Source organism: Pseudorasbora parva, chromosome 22, assembly GCF_024679245.1.
Source record: "Pseudorasbora parva isolate DD20220531a chromosome 22, ASM2467924v1, whole genome shotgun sequence".
Taxonomy (NCBI): Eukaryota; Metazoa; Chordata; class Actinopteri; order Cypriniformes; family Gobionidae; genus Pseudorasbora; species Pseudorasbora parva.
The window spans coordinates 24,166,506-24,178,974 of NC_090193.1; the positions used below are offsets into that span (position 1 = coordinate 24,166,506).

Below are 12,469 nucleotides of genomic sequence, written 5' to 3' on the forward strand. Positions count from 1 at the left end.
TGATTTAAATTGCATCAATTCACAGAAATTCAATTTGGCCAACTGAAAAATGTTGATGTGATCAGTCACTAGAAAATGTTCAATTGCACTGTAAAAATATATTTTTTGTTTAACTTAAAAATATAAGTAACCTGGTTGCCTTAAAATTAAGTTCGTTGAAATACATTTTTTTAGTTGATACAATGAAGGAGATTGGTTTAATAAATAGAAATTCAAAATATTATTGTATCTGAACCACATAAAATGTGATAAATTATAAAAATAGCACAAAAGTTTCACTGCATCAATGCAAATAAAACACACACAATTATCCAATATGCTTTCAAAATATTTTAATAATATTTTAATAAAGGTTGTCGATTCTCAAAATTGTTAATTGTATTAACATAATTTCAATGAACTCAAAATTTTAAGGCAACCAGGTAACTTATTATTAGTGTGGAGGAGACTTGATTTTTTTTTTTTTTTTGCATTGTTGTTTACTCAGAAAACCCAAGTTAATATTGATTGATTGGTTTGAGTGGCATTTTTTAAAGCAAAAACTAAACAAACTTTATTTGGAGTATAAGAGTTATAAGAGAATAAGAGTTATTTGGTTTAAAAGGAAGATAAGTAATTAATAGGTTGCTTTTAAAAATTGACCTAGGTTCTGACTAAATAATTAGGTAAGGATTTAGTCAGAAAATAAATAAAAGCAACCTATACTTTCATGTTGCAATGATCGTTTACAAATTTATTGCTAATGCTAAACACCTTGTGAAACCGTGGGTTGATATAAGCCATCTATATTTCTAACAATATCTTGCAGCTGATGCATGCTTGAGTCACACACAGACTTCAACATTCAGCATGCAAAACACAACAATGGTAACAACAATGGTAGCTATACTAAGTCAAGAAGAGTAAATCTAAAGTAAATTATCAAGTACTCTCTGCAGTTCTGTTTTAGTTACTAGAACTCATGAGTAAAATTGGCATTAAATTTGGTTCTTTAAGGAAGAGCAACTGGTAACTTTTTTTTACTGAACAGTACAAAATGGCAATTAGTAATAAAGTAATGTGTTTTGGCACTAATCTGAGGTGGTCTGAGGAGAGAGTTTGTGACCATAGTTGGAGAATAGTAGGCAGGTGGCCAGGCAAGGCCTGTCGTGAGGAAGAGTGGAGCTGACAGCTGGCCCTGTCAAACAATGACTTATTCTTCACAGCACTGTAAATCTGCCTTCAACCGCACACACACTCCAAGGGCCATGTGCGTTTGACTGCATGTGTAATTAGACAATTATTCTCCTCTGATATAAGACATCATTTCTTGTTATTTAAGTTCAGTGTCAATATTTAAGTAGTAAGTATTATAGATAGTTGATGTTGATGTTTTGGAAAGACTGTTGAAAGCTAATTTGAGGGAATAAAATCATTTTTTATTATAGATTTATAGTTTGTACATGTGTTTAGGTTACTTTTCTCATAACAAATATCATAAATAAAACACCCTTAGGAAAAAAAAAGTTCAGTGGGATTCTATACAGAACCCTTGGTTTCTTGACTCAACAGAGAGATACAGGGATGACTTGGGGCTATTTTTGTAGGCCAAAACTCAAAAATGAATCCTATAATTTTTATAATTTTGGTTAAGAAATAAGGTCTGTGACTAACACTAACTCAAAATTATATTATATTTTATTATATGACAGAATACACCAGTAACCCAACTCATGTTGTTTTAAAGCTAAATTGAAAAAGGCAGAAAAAGTTGCATATGGGTCTAAATAAGCAAGGGAGGGAGATGTCTTCTGTTATCTAAAGACTTTTATTTATAGCTTGTAATAGACCAAAGAGCATTTTAACACAGATGAACATACATGTGATGAAAAAACACTGTTTAAACTTGATTCAAGAATCTTTGGAACATTTAACATTCCACAGTCAGATATTTTAACTTATAGGCTGATCATATTGCATTACAAAGCTGTAATCAAATACTACAATTAAACTGTGGTAACTTGACTTTTTTTTTTTTTACTGTCAAATAATTATTTTATTTTTAAATGTAAAATTATGTATTTATTTATTTATTTTTATAGAAATTTTTTTATTATTATTTATTTATCTCATATCTATTTATATTTCATCCAAACCGACAGGTGGCGCTGATTATTATTGAGCTCAGCAGGATGGACGGCAAATCAATAGTGGAAATAAGAGCTGGATAGAGAGCCTTCAGTGACATTTTATTAACGTACAATGTCTAAACTGCAAATTTTAAACATTGTTCTGACAGAGCGATTAACTTTAGCTGCGCAGGAGATATCCAAGGCTGTGGAAGACATATTTTCAGAGTATAATGAGGAGATGTGTCGCTCCAGACAGGAGATTGAGCTGCTCAAGAGGAGACTACAGCAGGCAGGAGTTCAGATGGACTCTGGTCAGTCAATTCACCTTAAATCTCATTCTGATAACGTACTTATTTCGATAGTTGGAGTCTTTAATTCGTTTACCACAACCACGATCCTTTAAATACTATTACTAACATTAGCTTATTGATATGTTTACATTGTTGTGCCTATAAAGTCACTAATTTGACATTTTTATTATGCTTCGTTTTTTAATTCTCATAATTTTTCACTCATTTACGCTTGGCATATATACTGAACAATTGACATTTATGATGTTTATTTTTATTTATTTGTTTAATTATAGAAACGCAGCCCTGCTCCTCTGAGACTCAAGCTCTGAAATACACCCAGGCGTTTTCAGAGGAGTGGAGATCTGAACATGATTTGAAGGATACAGAGATGCATATGAAGCTAGAAGTTTACACACAGCAGGAGGAGAATGAAGCGCAAATGCCTGTGTGCAGTGAATCCGCATCTTTGTTGCCTTTTATGAATATTTACCATGACCAGATGCCCAGCAAAGACACTGAAACCAAAATGATGGACAGCAGCGAGAATACTTTTCCATTTATTAACCAAGCACCTCAAATTAAGAACGAACCTGAGGCTAATACTGAAACGGGTATCACCTGTCAGGCACAGCCGCACATCACAAGACACAGCTTGGATGATTCAGGGGCCAGTGATGCGTCTGGCGATGTTAGCAAAATCAAAGATGGCCACATCAGCCCTAGACATAAGACACACACATTTAATGTAAGTCTATATGCAAAAAAACTGATGGAACAAAAAAATATATATGAGGTAATTGTGACACTTTATCAAACAATTATGACTTTTTTCCTGGCAATTGCAAGTTTAAATCTCTCAATTTTAAATATTTTTAAATCCTGCAATTCATACTTTATAACTGAATTTTGATCCAGCAATATTCTGTATTTTTTCTCACAATTCTAAGTTTCAATTCTAAATCTCAAAATCCGGAGAAAGAGAGAGATATAACTAGCAAATGCGAGGAAAAAAGTGGAATAACTTGCAATTACCTTTCTTGTCTTTTATTCTGTGGCTTAAACAAGTTTCTATAGAAAAGTGAAGGACTTCTTTTCTTTTCTTTTAAGACACATTTATCTATAAATCTGAGCTGATGGATATTATTGTTTTACAGCTGCCCCTCAGAAATCAAGAGATGTTGACGCAGCATATGATGGAGCTGGCTCAGATAAGAGAGAGGTACTTGAATTGATTCTTTATTGTTTCATCTGTGGAGATTTGAGTTGACTTCTAGTTAAATGAAGTGTGCACTAGCTTGACGGCACTAATCATTTGCCTGTCATGTAGTTTGCTAATACTGCTCAAATGTGACACTCGCTTGTTAGCTCTAAGTTTGTGTGTAAATTACTTAATTGTTTTAATGCTCCTTTACTCATAAAAAAGGGAACTTGATTTTCAAAAGTCAATGAAATTGTGACAGCTGAATGTAACTTTGATGAGCCATACATGTCAGTCTCTGAGTAATATTTTTAAGCCACAAAATAAACTTTACTCTGTAAAATAAGTATAATGGACCATGCAAAAAGCATTTCTACCGTCCCCAGAATGTTTTATAATTACCCAAAATCAAACATACAGTAGTTCACCAATGCTGGTTGTCTGTTGGAATATTAGATCTAAAAACATTGACATCACTAAAAATGAACATGCTGTCTGTCAATGGAAACATCAACGGTAATGTCTGTTAACCTACTTAATACATAATGCATGTGAGAATAAATTAGTTTTTCACTGGAATGGAATCGGAATGATCAGGGAACTGAGTTAAATATACTTCACACTGCACGCTAAAAAGAATAAATACCACTCCAATTGAATAGGTTAACATTGGTCAATGTGTTAGTTCCTGACGGAAATAGGAAGTTGAAACATTATATTTTGACAGATTTTTTTATGCACAAACTATACATTCTGATTCCTATATTTACATTTTCTTTCCTTGACTGACCCTTTTTTCATAATTTTGGCAATAGATTAATTTTAGATAATTTTAGCCAGCAGCCATATCACCCTGTAGCCCAAGACTGGTTTCCCACTGAAACTAAGCAGTGCTGAGCCTGGTCAGTACCTGCATGGGAGGCCTCCTGGGAAAACTAGGTAGCTGCTGGTAGAGGTGTTCTGAGGCCAGCAGGGGGTTCTCACCCTGTGGTCTGTGTGGGTCCTAACACCCCAGTATAGTGATGGAGACACTATACTTTGAAAGAGCTCTGTCCTTCAGATGAGATGTTAAACTGAGGTCCTGACCCTCTGTGGTCATTAAAAATCCCTGGATGTCTTAGGAAAAAGAGTAGGGGTGTAACCCCAGCATCCTGGCCAAATTTGCCCATTGGCCTCTGTCCATCATGGCCTCCCAATCATCCCCATATAGGCCTATTGATTGGCTTTATTACTCTGTCTCCTCTCCACCAATCAGCTGGTGTGTGTGGTGGGCATTCTGGCACAATATGGCTGCCATATGGCTGCCACCACATTGGTGGAGGTTGAGGAGATTCCCCCCTTCTATATGTAAAGCGCTTTGAGTACCCAGAAAAGCACTATAAATGTAACTTTATTATTATTATTAGAAGAAGATGAACTATTAAATGAGGGATCTTGAGTTGAGTCCCTCTCATATGCCAATGGTGTGTGTGTTTGAGCCTGTTTATGTGGTTTATGAGGACACAAATTTGTATAACTACATAGGTATTACACTGGTATTACACTATAAATGTGGTTTATGAGGACATTTTAAATGTCCTCATATTTCAAATAGCTTTAAAAACATACTAAATTATGTTTTTTTTTTGAGAAAGTAAAAATGCAGAATGTTTCCTGTGATGGGTAGGTTTAGGGGGAAGTATAAGGGGATAGAAAATACGGTTTGTACGGTATAAAAAGCATTATGCCTATGGAGAGTCCCTGTAAACCACATAGACCTGTGTGTGTGTGTGTGTGTGTGTGTGTGTGTGTGTGTGTGTGTGTGTGTGTGTGTGTGTGTGTGTGTGTGTGTGTGTGTGTGTGTGTGTGTGTGTGTGTGTGTATTTATTATATTATATTCTCTTTATAAAACTCCCTCCATCGACGTGAATGCTTGAATAACACAACTAAATGGTGTATACATTTTCATTTCAGAATGTCTTTGACAATCCAGCTCCATAATTCTGAGCGTAAAAGTAAGAAAAATCAACCGTATATCTGTCAGGATGAAGTGTCAAAATATGAGAAGTGGAGAGCCAAAAATGCAAGAAACAGTCAGGCCTGGAGGGATCGTTTGAAAAAAGACCCTGTAAAATTTGCAGAGTTCAAAGCTTTGGAAGCTGCAAGAGCAAAGGAGTATAGAAGAAAGAGGACTGCTGCTGCAATAGAAATTGATAAGGAAAATAATCGTAAGCGACAGAGAAGATTCAGAGCCAATGTGATGTTACCGTGTATAAGAAAAGAAGAAAAACAGTGTAAAGCTGAAGAAGAGCCTCCACCATCTAAGAAAAAAATTGTCTTAACAAAAAACGAGAGGATGAAGAAACGAGAGTATGATAGGATAAAGAAAAGAGAGGAGAGGGAGAGAATGGGAGAACATAAGAAAAGACAAATTCGTGAAAGAGATGCGTCCAGAAAGAGGGAACAAAGAAACAAGACAAAAACGCGAACTGACACTCCACAAACAAATGTTGGCTCTTCAAGTAGTACAGCTGGATCTACAGGATTTAGATCTAAATCAGTTAAACAAACGCCAGAGTCACGGATGTGGAAAAAAATTCCAGGTGATGCAGAAAAGTTTGCGGACATTGTAATGAACTTCATCCATCGCTGCACTTCTCGTAAACAAGCAGCTTCAAAAGCCAGAGGTCTGAAAACAGCTTGTCGACGAAAAGATTTTGATGACCCATCTCAAGAAAAACTTTGTGCCACAATTGAAGCTCTAAAGAAGAAGAAGAATACTGCATCGTTTGAGAAGAGGCGCCTGATTGTCACTAGTTTGATGATTGCCAAAAAGTACAAGATTCAACATATTGTAGCAAGACGCTTTAACCTCCGTCCAACACATCTCACCAAATTATCCAATTCCTCCTCCATTGAAGGTTTACGTAAAAATCACAACTCCGATACCACATGCATGGATGTTGTGAACAATATAACCGCTTTCTATCGTAATACTAAAGTAGCACAAGAACTTCCTTACATGAGGAGTGTAAAGCAACAACACCAAATATTCCGCATGGAGATCTCTTTGCAGAAAGCTTATGAACTATGGAAGCTGGAAAATCCAGAAACGAATGTTGTGTCCTTTCATGTTTTCTCATGTCTTCGACCTTCATGTGTTCTTCTTCAGCGTCGGACAGACATAAACCACTGTCTCTGTGAATATTGCAGTAGAATTTTACTGAAGCTTCAGAGCCTGAACAGAATTCTCACTGCTACTAACAATGACAAGTGTATAAAACTCAAGATCAAAAACAAATATGAACTTATAAGTTTTTCTCTATGTCCCAAAAGTAGCAACAGCAAGTACCATAATCTGCAGTGTATTAACAGAACCTGCCCCGACTGTGGTGTATCTCTACTTGAGGAAAAGTTTAAAGTGGTAGTAGATTCGTATGGCAAACAAGAAGTGTCCTGGCAAACTTGGGAGAGTAAGGCTTACAACCACGATGGTAAACAAAAGACCAAGAAGGTTCAATTAACTAAGTGTGGCACATTCGAGACCATGTTTGATGAGTTATTGGGTGAAACAGACTTTTTGGCTAAACATCTCTTTACAGCCAACTGGCAGCACGACCAGTTTTCCCTTATCCGCGAAAAGTTCCCCAACACTTGGTCGCTATTCATCATGGATTTTGCTGAAAATTACTCATGCATATCCCAAGATGAAATGGAGTTGCCACATTGGTCCACAGTGCAGATAACTGTTCACCCGATTGTTTGCTACTACAGGTGTCCCACCGAGGGTCATGATCACACCGTCCAGGAAGCCTTGGTGTTTGTCTCTGATGACCTCAAGCATGATGCCAATGCCGTTCACCACTTCGAAACTCTGGCTATAAAGCACCTTAAAGAAAAACGAGGACTGAAGTTAGAGCATGTAGTTGAATTCACAGACGGCTGTGGCGTACAATACAAGTCAAAGGTGCCATTTGCTGACATTAGCAACTCCAAGACTTCATATGGTTTGTCTGTTGAAAGATGTTACTTTGGATCCTGCCATGGCAAGGGCCCCAGCCATTGTGTCTCTGGGGCTGTAAAATCATTTGTTCGACGTGCTGTCCTATCACGCAGGATCGCTGTCAACAATGCAGAAGAGATGTATAATTTCTGCAATCTAAATTTGACAAAAGGTGGCTGTGATGGGCAACCCCGTACATTTTACCTGGTTAAACGTGGTGAAATTCAGCGTGACCGTCCTATAACACAAGTGAAGTCTGCCCTTGCTGGAACTCGCGATCTCCATTCTGTACGGTGTGTTTCTCCTGGGGTCCTGGATACTCGTGTGTATTCATGCTTCTGTGATGGCTGTATGAAGGTTGAAGATGGAAGCCAGTGTTCCAACTCAAATTATGTCTTTCCCTGGCAACGACGTACTTTGAACATAGATGCTGAAGTAGAGCATTTATACCAGCCTGTGATTGAAGAAGAGAACACTTTACCTGATACTTCCGCTACTAGTACAAGGGAGTATGACCAACTTCCTAGTGAACAAATGGATCTCTGGATGAAACTTACTAACCCAGGTAAGGGATCCATTTCATATTAGCTCCAACTTGAACATACAATGCATTATTGACAATAAACGTTATCATATTTTCCATTGTAGTTGTAAACGGTCTGTCTTCAGGTTAAAGTCGCTATTGCTGCTATGTCTAAGTCTTAAAAGACTTTGATATAGCTGCAGTAACAATTTTAACTTAATGTCGGATTTAATTCCCTTTCAGAACTTCCGACTGATGACTTGGTAATGAATTTGTTTCGAGAAGGTAAGGGACAAGAAATTACTGAAACAAGGAATTAAAGGCCTATTGAAGTGCAGGTGGGTAAAAACTCCTTAAATGATTTAGATTTTTTCCCCCAATTATTAGTCCTATCTCCATGTACTTTGGTTTCACAGAGCTGACTTAAAGTTGAGTAGACAAAGTGAAGGACATTGATGGACTGTTTTTACTATTGGCATCATAGACAATTTAAAGGGGGGGTGAAACACTCAGTTTCAGTCAGTGTCATGTCAATCTTGAGTACCTATAGAGTAGCATTGCATCCTGCATATCTCCGAAAAGTCTTTATTTTTTTAATAATTATATAAGAAAGATGCGCTGTTCCGAGTCTTTCCGAAAAAAGCCGAGCGGGTGGGGGTGTGTCGTGTGAGCGGAGCTAAATAATGACGTGTACAGCAGCGCTGTAGTGTTGAGTCGAGTCCGTCATCCCTAACAGCGGGAAAAAAACTTTATTCAAAATAAAAATATGGCTTTTAATCAGATACAGCCATACATCTATGATCCGGAATCAGACCCAGAGGCTGCAGTTGAACAGGAGCAGCAGCAAAAACGACTAGAGCAGGACGTCTGTATGTGGTAAGTTACAAGTTATACACTAACTATATAATATGCTTAGCGGCTTGTGTTATTTACATATTTATACTTGAATTATATCGTCGTATTTTTGTCTTTGAAGGTGTACATGTGGGAAGTGCAGTTGTGCACGTGTGTTTGTGTGTTTACGCGTGGTTTGTGTAGAGACATTTGAAGCAGTCTCACTCACCCTTCTAACGTTGGGACTGCTCCATCCTTCAGCATTAGGCGATTGGGAAAATGCGGCGTCGAGCTGGGCCTTGTGAAACAGTCGGCACCGAAATGCAGCGAACAGATATAAACATTCGCGCAACTCAGTTGCTGATCCGGAAAAGCAAATTACATCCACTGTTGCCTTAACGCGGGGTTTTGGAGAATCTGTGCAAGACTGTCTTGGTCTGGCAACCAAAAACGCACTTTTTTGGTGACATTATGTGTAATTGTCACCTGTCCAGCAATCTACAAACCAGCGCTTTGATGGGCGTAGGCTGTTGCTTTCGCTCTCTCCCTCGCTCTCTCTCACGCGCTTCCGGTAGAATTGTCCGTAAGGCCCATACAAGGAAATTCCGCCCCCACTAACGTCAATGGGGACGCATGATCTCAAAAAACTTGCCGAAACTTATGACTAACCGGAAGTAGTATTTTTGACAAAGAAATACTCCCATCAAACGTCCACCTTAACTTTTGAAACTTTGTCTATGTTTAGTATGGGATTCCAAGTCTTTAACAGTGTAAAAAGATCAGTATGCATGAAACAGCATTTCACCCCCCCTTTAAGATGAAGCAAGCTTTGTGAATTGGGCTGTTTTATCTATGGAAAACGATTGGAAACTTGTGGATTTTATTGGAACAGTGCCCAGGTTTAAAACATTATTACACTTAGTAAAGCAGTGTATTATTGTATCATTTCAGGATTCACATATAGATGTTCTCACGGAATATACTGTCCTGTCCACCTGTCCACCTGTCCAATGATACCTGTCCAAGTGGTGCTTGGGACCTTGGGCAGAGTTCATAAACCACCAAGTAACAGAGTTGTCCGGATGAAGTTTCTGAAGCAGTGTGGAGTCAGCAGTTGTTTTCCTGGCCCAAGACTCCTGATGTTGAACTAGTGGATACAGTCCTAATATTTCTTGGAGCATTTGACAGACCATTCTCTGTTGATGAAGAGGAGTTTAAAAATATGAATGAGGAATATAAGACAATAAAAAAGACTGCAAACTAATTCTAATATGGAGAATTGACATCCCCTAAGGGGCATTTTACAAGTATATACTGACTGTCTTATCTGACTGTATTAATAGTTACTCGTGTTAAGTGTTGAGATTGTTACATGTAATGGCTTTTTTTTATGAGAAAGGTACTTGAATTTCTTCAGTGTTTCATCTGTGCTTATTTGAGTTGACTTCTAGTTAAATGAAGTATGCACTAACTTGATGGCACAACTCATTTGCCTATCATACATGTAATTTGCTAATACTGCTCAAATGTGACTCTCTTGTCAGCTCTAAACTAGGTTTATATGTAAATACAAACATTTCTTAAATATGACTTTTGTTAGACTGTCAACAGTCAATGTTCTACTTTAAACAGTTTCTCCAAAAAATATTTTATTTTCAAATAAAACGTAAGTGGCTGGTGAAAGGCTTTTTAATGCTTTCGCTTTCATGTATGCATCAAAACATATACTGGTCAACCACAACATAGTCATGTTTACTGTTAAAATGTTGCTTTACTGAAACTATTAATTGCTTTAATTTGGAATGTGAATGCTAGATTGTCAATGGTATCTTTAAACATAATTGATGTCCACTTTCCGCTTTCCCTGTCTCGTGTTTAAAACCACGCTCTTGCAAACTATTCTGTTCATTATGGGAATCTATCTGACAGAAGAACCATTTAAGGTACAGAGCCTTTTTTCTAAGAGTTACATTCATGTTTCCATGGCAACAGAAATATTTTCCAATTGCACGGAGACAGAAGGATGTGTGTTATTTTGAAGGTGAGAGGATGTGAATTGATTTGTTGAGGGAAGAGATTATGCAGCATATATTTGTTCCTCAAATCTTAAACTCTTTAATCAAACTTAGGAGGAGAGGGAGGGAGATGTCCACTGTTATCTAAGGATGTGTTATAGTTTGTAATAAACCAAAGGGTATTTTTAACAGATGAACAGTAATTTGAGGGAAACACTGTTTTTGTAAGGACAAGAAAAAAGGTCTACTTCCGAAACCTGAAAAATACTGCCTTTCTTATGATAAATTTCCTTACGTTTTTCTTATGATAAAAAGGCACATTCAAATCTTCGCTTCCTATCTCCTGATATACCTATATAATATCCCACAATACTGTGTGTTCCATTCAGTGCCACTAATGATGCCTTCACATGCTATCTGAATTATCATAAATACTAGTTTAAAAAAATACATAAAAACATTGACATGAACATGGATTGGCAAATTTTAATGCGATGAGCTCGTAATCACAACTTTAAAAGTGGGAAGTAGGACATTTCTGATAGCACGTGACGGCAGCCTTAAGCTAAAAAATAAAGATGGTGTCTGAAACTTGTGGTTGGTGGTCAGTTTGTAAGTAAATTTATTTCTAGCAAGAAATTGCTATTGTAGTAAAAATCTGCTTAGTTATCTTCACCAACAAAAACTATTTTGTTGTAGGTTATGAAATCACTTTGCTGCCTCAGAAGTCTGTCCAAAATCAGTTTTGTGTGGTACCACCTCCGTGTGTAAACGCTGCATGCAAATTCATTTCCTGATATTTCAGCGAGTCAACAAGTCAGCTGCCCAAGCCAGGGATGGGCAAATTCAGTCCTGGAGGTGCACTGTACTGCAGAGTTTAGCTCCAACCCTGATAAAACTCACTTACCTGTGATATTGTTAGATTGGATGACATCATCTTAAATTGCTGTACCTTGACTTTTAGATATTTGATGCCACCGGGTAAGGGTTATATCACTGTATTTATACCTGCAGTAGCTGTATATAAAAACAATAGAAGTCTATGCAATCTCCCCATTTAGGTAGATAAGTAAGTGTGTGGGTAGTTGTAAAGGTGTGTATGTGGGACATAGGGGGGACCTTCAATAAATCTGTCATTATTTGCTATTATTTTTATAACATTTATATGTTTATTTCTCAGTGTTCCTTAAGTATAAGGAATCTAGTGAGAGTGCTTTCTCACTGTCGTGGTCTCTTCTGGTCTAGAGGAGATCTGGAGCGGGACCGTTTCCGTCTCACATGGCCCCTCTTTGATGTGAATTCTGAAATGGTTGACTAGGATGGATGGCTGTGGTTTGGACTTTTGTATAATGTGATGATCTGGTTCCATTCCTAAAATAATTCACTTCCTGTGTAAGAAAGAATCATAAAATGGTTATGAAGTGAACATACAGACGATGAACAACAGTTTTCAGATTTTCAGTCTTACTTGAAGTAAAATTGTGTTTGCTGTCAAAGCGTCAGGAAAAAAATA

General features: G+C 37.2%; 1 protein-coding gene across 1 annotated transcript; it reads left to right on the forward strand.

Annotated features, from left to right (window-relative positions):
• The first annotated feature begins 2,162 nt into the window (after window positions 1-2,162).
• LOC137057849 (uncharacterized) lies at window positions 2,163-11,413 on the forward strand. The gene is made up of 6 exons (XM_067430928.1): window positions 2,163-2,422; window positions 2,698-3,149; window positions 3,559-3,623; window positions 5,556-8,149; window positions 8,351-8,445; window positions 9,893-11,413. Exons 1-5 carry the CDS (start codon window positions 2,242-2,244, stop codon window positions 8,425-8,427), a joined length of 3,369 nt encoding a protein of 1,122 aa, XP_067287029.1. The 5' UTR covers window positions 2,163-2,241; the 3' UTR covers window positions 8,428-8,445; window positions 9,893-11,413.
• The last annotated feature ends 1,056 nt before the right edge of the window (window positions 11,414-12,469 follow it).